This window comes from Onychostoma macrolepis, chromosome 02 (genome assembly GCF_012432095.1).
Source record: "Onychostoma macrolepis isolate SWU-2019 chromosome 02, ASM1243209v1, whole genome shotgun sequence".
Lineage (NCBI taxonomy): Eukaryota > Metazoa > Chordata > Actinopteri > Cypriniformes > Cyprinidae > Onychostoma > Onychostoma macrolepis.
In genome coordinates this window covers 14,677,672-14,693,164 of record NC_081156.1, presented here as the reverse complement: position 1 = coordinate 14,693,164, position 15,493 = coordinate 14,677,672, and the positions used below count along the sequence as shown (strand labels likewise).

Sequence of the window (15,493 nt, the reverse complement as noted above, 5' to 3'; positions counted from 1 at the left end):
CATCGCTCAAATATGACGTAAGGGCAGCTAGCTGCTAATGCTAACTGTTGCGGTGTGCCGGAGAGATGGCGGCACTTCTTCAGCAAACGCTGGAGAGAACCGAGATAAACAAACTACCGAAAGCAATTCAGAACAAGCTCGAGAAAGTTCTGTCAGAGCAGCAGACGGAAATAGACTCTCTGAAATCCCAGCACGAGCGATATAAAGCAGACTGCGGTGAGTAACGGCAGCAGGCGGGCCAGAGAGTCATTCAACAGCTGGGTGTCTTATACACTAGTGTTCTGCCTCACTAGACAGCATGTTTAGGCATCATAAATGCATTTATACTGATTCAAGACTTTGAAGAATATGTTGTCTGGGTGATTCTTTTGTAAAAGCTTGTTTGTTCCGCTCAGATGAGCTACCAGTTTGTGTCTAAAGTTACTACAAAATTCTTGATATAAGATCATTCTGAGAGGTAGTGGCAAACCAAAGAAAATGTTTGCCTCATGTTTGTCTGTTTTGTCGTTTTTTGACCTTGAACTTTATGTATGCAATTGATCAGATCTTTAGATACAGAGATAAAGAGATATGAATGATATATAAGCACACAAAACCTTCCTTGTTAACCTGTTCATCATCATCATCATTAATTCATTCTTACAGTTACTATTTCTCTCCAAATTAGTCTTAATCATAAATACATTGCCATTCATTTTCAAAGAAACTGTCAGTTCGAATTGTCCCAACATAAAATGTTTTTTTTTTTTTTTTAAATGAACAGAGCAACAGTACTTTAATCTTGAGAAGAAGCTAGCTGAGAGTCAGGAGCAGTTCTTGTCCCAAAGTAAAGAGTATCACAGTATTAAAGAGGAGAACGGCCGTCTCGGTAAGTTCTGTGCATTATTCTGTTTTTAATATGGGGATTGTATTGATGAGGCATTGCTGTATAACATAAGTGTGCTTGTTCTTTCTTAAAGCTGAGGAACTTAAGAAGCTGAAAGAGATAGAGGAAGAGCAGGGGACAACGCAAGAGGTAGCTACGAGTCTCTCACCTGTCATGCTTCACATGGACCTTCATGCTCGAGCAGTTAAAGATGATGAAAATATCCCAATGTTTTTGCGTTTCAGAGTAAGCCACCAAGAGCCAAATATGAAATCGAGGCAGAAAACCGAGAGCTCTCACGGATGCTTGAGAAGAGATCTCAAGAAGTGGAAAACCTCAGCGGTATGAGTTATATTTATGGCACTGTTATTTGCATGAATGATTGAGCTTGTCATTGACTTTGGAGTTTAGTGGCATTAACCAAATAGGATTGTTTGCATTACTTAATTGAACAACATTGTAATGTTTATTCTGTGCAGAGAAGAGCTCTATATCAGAGGTAGATAGATAGATTTATTTAATTTTTTGGAAATATGATACATTTTTTCCAGGATTTACTGATGAATAGAAAGTTCAGAAGAACAGCATTTATTTGAATATAATCTAAAATAATCTTACTGACCACAAACTTGGTTTAAATATTAGTAAATACAATTAAAACAGTGGAATGTAGCCATTAGGTATTTGTAAATGAATTAATATTAGGTATAATTAAGTGAACAGTTAGTCAGAAACGAATTGATTGCTCATATGTGCAGCTGTGTTGGTACTTAGTTCTAAAGTACCAATGCTTTTGACATCCATGATTACTAAAATGTATCTTATCTTCATTATACAGAGGATCATAAACGTCTCAATGACAAACTTGTGGAGACCAACACAATCAAGATGGAGCTCCAGCTTAAATTAGATGAACTTCAGTCCTCTGAGATTTCCATTCAGGTGAATAGTGACTTCCATTTACCTGTCATTCTGTCTCTACATTGAAATAATACATCTGATTGCTGAGTCCAGTCCATACTTTGATTTGATTGTTTGAAAGGTTTGTTGTGTTTCTTTCTCCTCAGTATCGTGAGAAGCGAATGGAACAAGAAAAGGAGCTCCTTCAGAACCAGAACACATGGCTGAATGCAGAGCTGAAGAGTAAGACAGATGAGCTGTACACAATATCCAGAGATAAGGGCAGAGAGATCCTGGAGCTCAAGTGCTCTTTAGAGAGCAAGAAGGAAGAGGTGTGAGGAATTTTTGTGATGCTTATTTATCAGTCGAGCTATATTCTTATTAGATCACTTATCTGTAACAGTCTTACGTACTGTATGTCATAATCAGGTGACCAGACTTCAGGATCAAGTGAACGCGCTCAAGAAGAACAATGACAACATGCAGAAGAGTACTGAGGATATGATGACCAAGCTAAAAGAGGTTCGCTATTACTTTCCTGTTCTTATTTAGTTTTCCATTTCACATGAAAGAGAATTTAAATTAAGATTGCGTTGTTTGTCTTCTGGTTTTTAGGCTAAAGACCAGCGGGCCTCCATGGAGGAAAAGTATCGCAATGAGCTGAATGCTAACCTCAAACTCTGTAATTTGTACAAGGTCAGTTAATGTTGATATTTCTTGTGTAGGGTCCAATGTTAATGTATGGTATGATTAAAATCTGAATCCTATTGTGTGTTCACAGAATGCAGCAGCAGACTCTGAAGCCAAGAACACTGAATTGAACAGAGCTGTAGAAGAGCTCAATAAACTGTTGAAGGAGGCGATGGAAGGTTTGAAAATTCAAAATCTTTGTTAATCTATATATTTTTGTTATTTTGTTCATTTATTTTAGTTCATTCCTGTAGCTTAGACATTGGACAGTGGTGCCAGCCATGGGTTCAATTCCTAGGGACTTGAATCTATCTATCTATCTATCTATCTATCTATCTATCTATCTATCTATCTATCTATCCATCCATGCATTTGTTATTGTATACAAGGTTATCTAATTTTGCACAAATTTCAATTTAATCTCTTCTTTTCTCATATTAAAAAATAGTTAAGATGCTAAGATTGTAGCAGATATTTCTTTTTCAACCATTACAATGGAAAAGGAAGGTTGAGCACATTGCATTGTGAGATATAATATCTAGAATACTGTGTGTTGTATATTGCATGCGCAAATAGTCACAGTATGCATACTGTAGATGTAGTAGTATTGTAGTATGCTTCCCTGAATATATCTATTGTCGTCTTTTGGATTTAGATACAGATTTTCTCTCATTGCCTCACTGTGAATGTTGTGCCAAGTTTAGATGTTATGTGGTGTTAAGCAGATTTTCTGTCTCTAATCAACAGCCAATAAATGTACAGAGAAGAAGCTGTCAGAGCTGCAGAGTGTGAGGGAGAGAGTAGAGTCTGATCTACATGAGAAGGTCAGGCATCTGGAGAAAGAGCTGGAGAACGCCAACACACGGTTTGCAGACTTTAAGAGGAGAGGTAATGAGCACAGAAAACCCTGTCTTTGTTTTAGGCTGAAGAATCTTTTCAGGGTAATTACATTTCATGTCATCTCATTGTGCAAGACTTCATTTTTTATTTGTGTACTTCAACAGGTGTTCCAGCTCTCACAGAAGAGGAGCTGACAAACCTCTCCCCAACTGCAGCTGCAGTGGCCAAGATTGTTAAGCCAGGCATGAAGCTAATGGAGGTATAAAAGATGTTTATCACAAACTAACTAATTTTGTGTGTATCATTATAAGTAACGTTCCTACATTTGCTTTCAGCTGTATAATGCCTTTGTGGAGGCGCAAGACCAGCTGCACCTGGAGAAGCTGGAGAACAAGAGTGTGCACAAGGTTCTGGATGAGATAGTTTTGGAGGTGGAGACCAAAGCTCCCATCCTGAAGCGCCAGAGGGAAGAATATGAAAACATGCAAAAGTCCATGACCAGCCTTTGTGCCAAACTGGAGCTAGCTATGAAGGTTTGCACATATTTGAAGTAGATGGCAGAGGAGAAAAAACATGATGGTGATTTGGTATGACATTAATCTGTGTCTTTTCTCTTGCATATCAGGAGGTCCATCAGCTGCAGAGGGAGACAGATGAAGCCAATAAGAGAGCTTTAGGACTAGAGAGAGATAAGCAGAGATCAGAGAGACAGCTAACAGACATGTCTGAACAGGTAAGCCACACACTGACTGTCTGTTACAATAAACATTGAGATGTAACACTTAGGGGTTTGCGATTATGTATCTACAGTAATATTGGAATTGTTGATGTGCCTTAAGAGTTAGGGCTGAACGATTTTGGAAAATAATCTAATAGCATATATATATATATATATATATATATATATACACACACACACACACACACACATATATATATATATACATACATACAGGTGCTGGTCATATTATAAGAATATCATCAAAAAGTTGATTTATTTCACTAATTCCATTCAAAAAGTGAAACTTGTATATTATATTCATTCATTACACACAGACTGATATATTTCAAATGTTTATTTCTTTTAATTTTGATGATTAGAGCTTACAGCTCATGAAAGTCAAAAATCAGTATCTCAAAATATTAGAATATTTACATTTGAGTTTGAATAAATGACCATCCCTACAGTATAAATTCTGGGTATCTCTTGTTCTTTGAAACCACAATAATGGGGAAGCCTGCTGACTTGACAATGATCCAGAAGACGAACATTGACACCCTCCACAAAGAGGGTAAGTCACAGAAGGTCATTACTGAAAGGTGTGGCTGTTTACAGAGTGCTGTAAAAGGTGCACAAGCAACAGGGATGACCGCAAGCTTGAGAATACAGTCAAGCAAAGCCGATTCAAACACTTGTGAGAGCTTCACAAGGAGAGAACTGAAGCTGGAGTCAGTGCATCAAGAGTCACCACGCCAGACGCCTTCAGGAAAAGGGCTACCAAGCCACTTCTGAACCAGAGACAACGCCAGAAGCATCTTAACTGGGCTGTGGAGAAAAGAACTGGACTGTTGCTCAGTGGTCCAAAGTCCTCTTTTCAGATGAAAGTAAATTTTACATTTCATTTGGAAATCAAGGTCCCAGAGTCTGAAGGAAGAGTGGAGAGGCACAGAATCCATGTTGCTTGAAGTCCAGTGTGAAGTTTCCACAGTCAGTGATGATTTGGGCTGCCATGTCATCTGCTGGTGTTGGTCCACTGTGTTTTCTGAAGTCCACAGTCAACGCAGCCATCTACCAGGAAATTTTAGAGCACTTCATGCTTCCTTCTGTTGACAAGCTTTCTGGAGATGCTGATTTCATTTTCCAGCAGGACTTGGCACCTGCCCACACTGCCAAAGGTACCAAAAGCTGGTTCAATGACCATAGTGTTACTGTGCTTGATTGGCCAGCAAACTCGCTTGACCTGAACCCCATAGAGAATCTATGGGGTATTGTCAAGAGGAAGATGAGAGACACCAGACCCAACAATGCAGATGAGCTGAAGGCCACTATCAGAGCAACCTGGGCTCTCATAACACCTGAGCAGTGCCACAGACTGATCGACTCCATGCCACGCCGCATTGTTGCAGTAATTCAGGCAAAAGGAGCCCCAACTAAGTATTGAGTGCTGTACATGCTCATACTTTTCATTTTCATACTTTTCAGTTGGCCAAGATTTCTAAAAATCCTTTCTTTGTATTGGTCTTAAGTAATATTCTAATATTTTGAGATACTGATTTTTGACTTTCATGAGCTGTAAGCTCTAATCATCAAAATTAAAAGAAATCATTTGAAATATATCAGTCTGTGTGTAATGAATGAATATAATATACAAGTTTCACTTTTTGAATGGTATTAGTGAAATAAATCAACTTTTTGATGATATTCTAATTATATGACCAGCACCTATATATATGTATATTTATTTTTATTTTATTTTTTTTATCAATATTGCGATTTAATATTCAATTATTTTTTTAAAGCTCTTTATGTTCTGTATTATTCAGTCATTAACAAATTACACAAACTAAAGTAGATTGCAGAAATATAAAAACAAATTTCTTTCTTTACCACACTCAGTATTTAGGTAATTAAGTCAAAGTCACTGTAATAAACATATGTAAACATGTGGGGATTGCACTTTTTAAACACTGTCTGTTAACTTTAGACAGACTTTAAATAAATAAATAAGTATATATATATATATATTACCTAATTATATAGCCATGTACCTTTTTTAAGTAGCCTACGTTCATATATACGCTTTCAAACATTTCCGCGTGTAGTGTGCCACGGTTGCCAGGTTTTCACAACAACACCTGCCCAATTGTTACTCAAAACTAGCCCAATCGTGTTTCATGGGGGGGTCCACCGGTAAAAATTGTATTTCCGGGGGGTAAAATACCCTTTTTTTTTTTTTTTTTTTTTTTTTGGAGGGGTTCCCCTTGTAATATTCGCATTTCAGGGTCTAAATATCTCGATTTTTGGAGGCAAACAGCAGGCTTGGCAACACTGTAGCATGCCAACTTGATGCTTCCTTTGAAGACTGCTTAGATGTGTTCGACTTGAAGCAACGCTGCTAGACCGATCGGTGTGTGTCATCAAAGTACTACGAGAGCTATAAGAGAGCGTACGTCTCCTTATGCTTTCTCTCGCCGTACTTTGATGCCATACACCAATCGAACACACCTCTTTACTCTCACGTATCACGTGACAGAGTGTAATCGCAACCTCTGCGGTTGAAAAATCACGTTTTTTCATATTGCGATATTATCGCAAATGCAATTAATTGTTCAGCCCTATTAAGAGTACACACTTTCTCTGTGTGATGTAGCCAAATGCAAAAATTCAATATATGTGGGCAATGTCACATAAGTGAGTGTGCTGTTTTCCCAAATATCAGCATGATTAGAAATGTGTATAAGATCAGTAAGTTAATATTGCAAGTTACATTTTAGTCACAGTATTGTCTGTTTCAATATCGCACACCCCGATTAACACCTAGTCTTAGCCACAGACAGCACTGTAATTCTTATGACAATGTACATACATTTATTTTTTCTTGATTCAGGTATGTGTGCTGCTGGTGGAGGTGGAGGAAGCACGTGGTAATCAGGTGGTGCGTGAGGATGTGAGCTCGGCTGTGAGCAGCAGCTCTGAGGTCCAGGGCTCACGGCAGGTGGCTTTCCGCAGCGTCCAAGAGCTTCAGCAGCAGAACCAGAACCTGCTGGCCCAGATCAGAGATCTGGAGGAGCAGAGAGAGAGGGACCAGAACCAGGCTAAGACTGCCAGGTACTGACCCATCTACCTTACATTAGTGTTCATTAGTGCTGTCAAACGATTAATCGCATTCAAAATAAAAGCTTTTGTTTACATAATATATGTGTGTGTGTACTGTGTATATTTATGTATATATAAATACATACACTTGCATGTATATATTTGTTGTTTATGTATTAAATATATTTATAAATAATATAAATGATATGAATATACATATATGCATGTAAATACATGCAAATATTTTCAATATATATACATGCATGTGTGTGTGTGTGTGTGTATTTATATTTGCATAATAAATATACACAGTACGCACACACACATTATGTAAACCAAAACTTTTATTTTGGATTTGAATAATCGTGGTTAATCGTTTGACAGCACTAGTGTTCATCTTAGAGAAGGTCTTCCAGCACATACGTCAGTAAATCACAAAACCAGTGAAAACAAAAAAAGTATGCTCTCTCAGGCAAACAGAGTTGGAGCAGAGTCTAGAGAAGGTTCAGAAGGAGCTGGAGCAGATCAAGGAACAGCTAAACCACCATAAGCAGCTGGCTGACTCTGCCACCCGGCAACGAGATATGTACCGTATCCTGTTGCAGACAGCTGGAGTTGACCTTCCACCACAAGGTGAAAATTTACCCTTTAGACAAAACAATCTCTCTCTTTATGGCTTTTAACCCACGTTAACTTTAGTAACTCATTTGCCTGTGGTTGTGTTCAGGTTCAGAGGCTGTTTCTCAATCCACCACTCCCGGCAGGCCAGGACCCATGGCCACCAGATCTACACCTCTGAGGGCTGCAGCTGCAGAATCTGTCCAGGCAACTCAGGCTAAAGCAGCACTTAAACAGGTTAGACATATTGACTTGCTTTGGTTCTCTTTTAAAAGGTTAAGCTAAAAAAATGAAATGTCATTTTATTCCAAACCTGTATGCTTTTGTTGAATGGAAAAGAGGAGCATAAACATTGTGCTAGACTGCTCTTTTTGTGTTCTGTGGAAGTAAGTCTTACAGGTTTGGAATGACAAATTTGAGTAAATTATTATGATTTGAAATATTCCCTAAAAATGACTGGGATGCTGCAACGGTCGTGATATCGATCTGCTGTTGGTCATACAGTGTCACGTGATGCGAATTCGCAGGTCAGAGTTCACAGAACTTTGCATGTGTATGAATGGAAGTCAGTGGAACGAAAAGTGCAGTGTGACCACCCCTTTAAGCATTAAATTGAATGTTTTCTGCTCACAGCTTAATGATGCCTTTACAACATATAAAAAGGAGAAGGCAGAAAACGACAAGCTTCTGAATGAACAGATTGAGAGGCTTCGTGGTCAAGTGTCTGATCTGCTCTCACAAAAGGCTAAACTTTCCTCTCAGCTGGAATTCTCCTTCAAACGGTGAGTACAATTTGCCTGAAATATCTCTCATTGCAATCTAAATTTAAGTTGGATTTTAATGTTTTAACCTCAGTTTATCCTGAGCAAAGCAAGCTAAAGCCACAGCTACACGTTTACAGTTTGTTGCATGTGGCTGTCATCTTCGTTTTCTTTCTTTCTTTGCCAACATTACAAACACACAACATATGCGCATTGGTTTTTCATAAAACTAAAGAGGTCATGAAATGGAGAATCAAAATAGTCTTGATTTTCATAAATACAAGAGATTACACAACAAAAAATACTGCAACTTGTGATGTCATGATTTTCCTCAACCTGCCCCTTAACAATCAAGGAGGCGTGTTCTAAAGAACTCATGTTTGACCCGTTGGAGCTCAAACATATACGGCTCTATCACAGCATTTGCCATCTTAAGTATGAAAACAGTGGGCAGTGGGTGTTTACTTCCACTTCTGCAAAAGGTAATGGGTATTGAAGTTTTTCACAAAGAGTGACACTGAGGATGGGAAAATTTTACAGATACTGGACCTTTTTTGGTGCAAAAAACTTTATAAACTAACCTCGAGAACAATATATAAAACATGGAGTTTTCTTAGTGGTGAATGTCAAAATACAAATTGAATTGAATATTTGGTAACACTTTATTTTAGGGTATCTTAATTTGTTGCTTATTAGCATGCATATTACTAGAATATTAGCCATTTATTAGTAGTAATTAAGCACTTATTAATGTCTTATTCTACATCCCTAATCCTACCTTACTAACTATTAATAAGCAGCAAATTAGGAATTTATTGAGGGAAAAGTTGTACTGAAGAGTGAATTGAAGTGTTCCCCATTCTAAAGTGTTACCGAATATTTATTTTAATCCAAATTCCAACTCTCATTTAAAAATAATTAAAATCTAAAATGGTCCATGGCAGGTATGAGATGCTTCAGGAAAATGTGAATGCCTTTCGACGAGAAATTGAAGCCCTCCGTGAGAAGAATCAAAAGATGACTGCCACTCATCAGAGACATGAGCAAATCATTCACACAATGACTCAAGATCTAAGAGAGTCCAGTGAGAAACTATCCATGGCTGAGGTAAGAAGAAAGTATAATAAACTGAATGGACTACTATCAGCAAACTATTCAGCTGGTATTCAGTTTCATTGATATTGTTTTTCCCTCTCTCTGCCAGTTGCGCCTTGAGAACATCCATAAGGAAAAAGACATTTTGAAGCAGGTGGAGAACAGACTGACCCAGGAGAAAGAGTCCATCCTGACTGAGCAGCGTGGCCAGAACCTCCTGCTTACCAACCTCAAATCCATTCAGGTACAGTTTGTCTACATATCCCAACCAACTTGGTCAAAGCACTCTTCTCTTTGGGCTTTTTCCTATTAACTTCCTCATTATGTTACAGCTTATTATGGAGCGCTCTGAGACTGAGACCAAGCAGCGCTACAACAACCAGATTCAACGTTTGGAGAAAGAGATCATTCAGCTTAAGAAGAAGCTGGAACAGGAAGTGGAACAGAGACACGCACTGGAACGCAACCAAGATGTAAGCTTGTCAAATTCACTTCCTTTTTAGTAGGGATGATTTACAATTGTGAAGTGACGTGTGGCCAAGTATGGTGTCCCATACTCGGAATTTGCACACTCACAGTAGTGAACGCACACCCGGAGCAGTGTCAACTAGTTGGTGGAATTGTCTACACCCGAAAGACTAATTTCTCTCATTTCTATCGACTAGGTTCAGCTGCTGGAGGCTAAGAAGCAGTTGGGGACACAGACAGCACTACATCAGAAGACTAAAGAGCTGCTAAGATCGGCTGAACAGCAGGTCACCTCCATGAGACAGCAACTGAACAACAACGAGAACCAGAGCACAGTGCCTAAACAGCCTGTTAGGACATTACCCAGAGGTAAACATAGAAGATGAAATTGTGAGTGTCATATTTTCCAGTGCTGTGCAACTCAAGGTCATGTTATGTGCAGTTTCAGCTCCTGGTGTTCCTCAACAAGAGGTGGATGAGCTCCGAGCACGTCTACAGCAGGCCGAAGAACAGAACTCTGACCTGAAGGAGCGTTTGAAGAACACCACCACCAACCTAGAGCAATACAGATCCATGGTGCTCAGCTTGGAGGAGTCTGTAAACAAAGAGAAGCAGGTATTAATCTGCTTCAACCTGTTCAGTTTTTTTTAAATGCAAGTCATAAGTGACCATGGTACAAAAAAAATTTCCCTGTGTTTCACTTACAGTTGGCTGAGCAGGCACGCACCTCCACTGACAGCCAGCTGAAGACAGTGCGGGAGTTGAACCAGCAGCTAGAAGCCCGGCTGGTGGAAGCAGAAAAGGAAAAGCTGGAGCTCCAGGAGGAGAAGATGAAAGCTGTGGAGAGTGTTGAAGAACGGGTATGGAACTCACAGATGGCACGTCCATGTTTTTTGTAGCTATTCTGAATAGGAAAGTTCTGAAGATTGAAACCAATTGTTTAGGTGAAGGAACTGAAAAGGAGCGTGACAGACATGCAGACAGAGCTGCAGGATGCCCTCCAGAGAGCTGCGGAAGCAGTGGTCCAGGAGCAGAGAGCCACGCAGGACAGCAAACTACAGGTGGGCGTGATCCTCCTGGATCAAGTCAGCTAATTGTTTTTTCACACAACTATCCACTGATTTTCTTGGATGCTTACTTTTACCTGTGTCTTATTTCGGGTCCCAGGCTAAGCTGGCTGCAGAGGCTCAGAATAAATATGAGCGAGAGCTCATGCTGCATGCTGCAGATGTGGAAGCCCTACAGGCTGCCAAGAAACAGGGACAGCAGTCAGTACAGACCATGAAGCAGCTTGAGGAGAAGGCTCAGAAAGCTGCATCTGAGCTGCGTCAGGGCCGCGTCGACTGGGAACAGCAAGAAAAGAGACTGAAGGTAAAATCTTGTGGTTGGCAAAGGTAGAACCGGCTGATGCATACAGATGTTACATAGTCTTCGAGATCATCATAAATTGAATACCTGTATGCATTTCTTTCTTCTGCTGAACACAAAAGATATTTTGAAGAATGTTGATAACTAAACGGTTTTGGTGCCCATCGACTTCCTTATTTTTTTGCCTATGCAATGGCGGTCAATTGGAACTGAGACTGAGTTATTTTCATTCTTCAAAAATATCTTAAAGTCGTACAGGTTTGGAATGACTTCAATAAGTGATAACAGGATTTTCAATTTTGGGTGGACTATCCCTTTAGCATAGTTTTTTTTTGTTGAGCTATTACTTGATTGACTTCCTCTACAATGTTTCTCCCCAGGAAGAACTTTCTAAAGAGCGAAAGAGAGCAGAGGATTTGCAGAAGCAGAACACCATGCTCCATGAGCAGATGGAGAACCTGAGCAGCAAGATAACCGCCTCCACCCAGCAGCAGACCACCACTAGAGACAGCAGTCTGAACATCTCTCTAAATGAAGAGGGCAAATCTCATGAGCAGATCCTTGACATTCTCAGGTAAAACCTTCATCACCGCAACCCTTTCAATGAATGACATGCTGTTAAAATGCCTTACAATACTAAACAAGAAAGTGGTAATAGTGATGTGGCCTTTCTTTGCCAAAAGGTTTGTACGGCGGGAGAAGGAGATAACTGAGACCCGGCTGGAAGTAGCTGAGGTTGAGACCCTGCGCTATAAACAGCGCATGGAGTACCTGGAGGGAGAGCTGAAGGAACTGCAGGACAGCCTGAATGCAGAGAGAGAAAAACTACAGGTCCTAAAAAGTGTTTTTGCTACATATGCTATTGGTTGGACAAACGTAGCTCTGCCACAAACCCATGCCAATGTTATTTTCCCACATTGTTTATATTTATGTATTTTTATTTGTTTTTCTTTTTAATATTATAAATTTTATATTTTTTAGATTTATTTATTGATTTTGTTGCTGCTGCAGCTTTAGGTTTGATGAGAGAAAGTATTTAACATCAAGGTGTTTTAACACTTCACCTAACTTGATCTGATTTTGACAAATATCGCTTATCTTGCAATCAGTTAACATCTCAAATCTGCAGGTTACAACGAAGACTTTGGCACAGCAGGAAGACATGATGAAGCGGATGGAGAGTATGAGCGCTCTGACTGAGACCAACAAGATGCTGAAGAATGAGAAGAACAGACTGGAGCATGAACTACAACAGACTCAAGCAAAGGTAGGACTTTAAGAGCGCACAGTGTGCATCAACCTTTATACATAATCAGATCAATCAGATATACCTACATTTTGTGATGCATAGATATTGTATATTTGCTTCAGACATGTCCAATCAGATTTTAGAGTCTGAGGTTTTTATATATAAGAATAACACACTATATGTAAGACATTGATTGTCATATGATGTTGTAGATGCGCAAGCTGGAAGCAGACATCAAGCCCCTGCAGGACTCTAATGCTGAGCTGAGTGAGAAGAGTGGCATGTTACAGGCTGAGAAGAGACTCCTGGAGGAGGACGTCAAGCGCTTGAAGACTCGAACACAGGTCTCAAAATGTCACTGCTCACGCATGAATTTCTGTGCCTTGAATGTATCATGTAGAATCTTAAGCCTCTCTTCCACTATCGGGCCGAACGGTTCTCTTTACTTAACTGTTCCGTTCCTTGCCGATACGGTTTCAATTTTCCACTGTGGTGCTGATAACGCAGCTCTTTGGAATGTACAAATGTGCCAGTCGTTGCCTTGGTAACGCAAGTGTAATGTAAACAAGCGATATGGACGATGATCAGATATTTCTGTTTTTAGTACTCCTTTTTTTGATATTTACTTATTTACTTGATATTTAAAAGAAAAAAGGACACAACTCTTGACGCAAAAAATAAAATAAACAGAAGGCAAGGATGGGTTATCAATAAGCGCAAACGTTTCCTCCCCAGACCAAACTGTCTCAGACTTTTTTTTTTCTTTTTTTTTTTTTTCTTTTTGAACGTAGCGTAGGTGTTTGCTTGGCTGTTTGATCAAACAGCGCTAGCGCTTCCGCTTAGCTAGCTAAGGAGAAACTGGTAGCCAGGCAACAGAGTGGCGACGTCAGGCACATGCACTCTACCAGCACGGTTGTCTAATTCTGGGCCGAGAGCGGTTTGTAATAGTTCCGCGCCGTACCAGGCTCACGTGGAAATACAACTGGAACCGTACATGACAGTTCTTAGAACCGTTCGGCCCGATAGTGGAAAAGCAGCTTTATATTAAACAACACCAGTATGTTAGGTCAGTTTAATTCAGTCAAACTTGACTTGTAGTATGGTTCTCAGTGTCTAACACTTTGATTTAATTGGTCATGCAGCAACTGCTTAGTCAGCAGAAGGACAGCGACCAGGAGGAAACCAAGAAGCTTCATTCTGAGAGGGAGGCCCATCTTAAACGCATCCAGCAACTCATAGAGGAGACAGGCAAACTCAAGAATGAGGTGGCCAGGTCAGTGTGCAGTTAGTATGAATCATTTAACTTTTTAAAATGTGAGTTGTTGTTTTTTTGTTGTTGTTGTTATTTTGGTTTTAATGAAACAATCTTCATTCTCTGCCTACCAAACAGGAGCCAAGCTTCAATCACCACAGCTCAGAGCCAGGTGCAGAACCTGCAGGATAGCCTTGGGAAAGTCACCACTGAAAGGGACAGTCTGAAGAAGGACCTGGAGACAAAGACCGTGGACATCCAGGAGAAACTCAAAACCATTACGCAGGTCAAGAAGATAGGCCGTCGTTACAAAACCCAGTATGAAGAGCTCAAAGAACAGCATGATAAGGTACACCACAACATACTGTTGTTCTCCTTTTTTAATTTGAACCAATTTAGCCAATGAAAAGGTCCTGAATTAATCTGAGTCGGTCACATCTCTCTGACAGATGGTGGCAGAGGCTGCTTCTAAGCCAGCACAGGAGCAGGAAGACCGTCAGGCCTCAGTGCAGGAGATTCAAAACCTGAAGAGCTCACTGAGTCAGACACAGAACAGAACCTCAGAACTGGAAACTCAGCTGGACAGCATACAGAAGGTACTCATTTATGGCTTCATGTGCTGCGCTGACAAACAAGCCTTCCCATAGGTGCCCAGAAAGGCTAAAAATGTGAATCCCTCAACTGGATCACAAACAAACCTTACTGGTTCTTGAATGCAGAAGCTTAAACATGCTTGTGGGACACACAAGAACAAACCTCATTGGTTTGAGCTTCTGTTTACCATATATGATCTACGCTATGTATGTTGGTCATTTTTTTATATGTGAATAAAAGGCTAAATTATTTCATTTTTGGGTGAACTAATCCTTTGCGTCTGCATTAGAATAAAACTTTCAACATACAAATCAAGCAATTAATGCTTCCTCACAATGATTGCTTTTACAGAGCCACAGTTGTATAATCCCTCAAAGCACTGGGACGTCCGGTCTTGTGCTGTAAAAGTACACCGCACACAGTCACAAACATCGCCATTGTAGGTTTCACTGGTTTGGCTCACATTATATAACTGTAATAAAAGTGTTAAATCCAGGAAGTGAGAGAGTAATGAAGTGTTATTTGTTCATTTACCATTGAGACAGTGAGGTGTGAAGTTAATTTGATGGAGTGAGACGAATGTTTTGTTGGGCTTTAGCTTTTTTGGAAAAGAGTTTAAAGAGGTTTTCTTTCCCTGGTCCTCCTTCATTGTTGCTTATGAAGTGTTTGTTGACTTCATAAAAGTGATGAAGAGAACAACCTCGATGAGATTTTGAGCAGTGCTTTCAAAACATGTGATGCTGTTTGTGTGTGCAGACAGTGCAGGAGCGTGAAGCTGAGGTGAAGAGCCTGCAGGAGCAGCTGGCACAGGTGCAGCCGGAGCTCAGTCGTCTGAGAACAGAGCTACAGGAGAAGAATAACCTGGAGGAGCAGCTCCGACAGCAGATCGCAGATAAAGAGGAGAAGACCAAGAAAGCCTTCATGGGTGCCAAGCAGAAGATCAACCAGCTCAACAGTTAGTAAACCAGAACACGTG

At 40.0% G+C, this 15,493-nt stretch overlaps 1 protein-coding gene across 1 annotated transcript in view; it reads left to right on the top strand.

Annotated features, from left to right (window-relative positions):
- The first annotated feature begins 2 nt into the window (after nt 1–2).
- tpra (translocated promoter region a, nuclear basket protein) overlaps nt 3–15,493 on the top strand; it is a 26,647-nt gene continuing 11,156 nt past the window's right edge. Inside the window, 33 exon segments of the mRNA XM_058751971.1 lie at nt 3–216; nt 764–868; nt 960–1,015; nt 1,111–1,207; nt 1,704–1,807; nt 1,933–2,097; nt 2,195–2,287; nt 2,381–2,461; nt 2,547–2,634; nt 3,203–3,343; nt 3,460–3,554; nt 3,631–3,828; nt 3,921–4,028; nt 6,904–7,124; nt 7,585–7,745; nt 7,840–7,967; nt 8,364–8,512; nt 9,436–9,598; nt 9,696–9,830; nt 9,919–10,059; nt 10,252–10,423; nt 10,497–10,669; nt 10,762–10,914; nt 10,999–11,115; nt 11,222–11,425; nt 11,803–11,996; nt 12,106–12,253; nt 12,552–12,689; nt 12,884–13,015; nt 13,814–13,944; nt 14,062–14,272; nt 14,373–14,519; nt 15,274–15,472. Coding sequence (XP_058607954.1) covers nt 66–216; nt 764–868; nt 960–1,015; nt 1,111–1,207; nt 1,704–1,807; nt 1,933–2,097; nt 2,195–2,287; nt 2,381–2,461; nt 2,547–2,634; nt 3,203–3,343; nt 3,460–3,554; nt 3,631–3,828; nt 3,921–4,028; nt 6,904–7,124; nt 7,585–7,745; nt 7,840–7,967; nt 8,364–8,512; nt 9,436–9,598; nt 9,696–9,830; nt 9,919–10,059; nt 10,252–10,423; nt 10,497–10,669; nt 10,762–10,914; nt 10,999–11,115; nt 11,222–11,425; nt 11,803–11,996; nt 12,106–12,253; nt 12,552–12,689; nt 12,884–13,015; nt 13,814–13,944; nt 14,062–14,272; nt 14,373–14,519; nt 15,274–15,472 — 4,699 coding nt within the window. The 5' untranslated portion in view covers nt 3–65.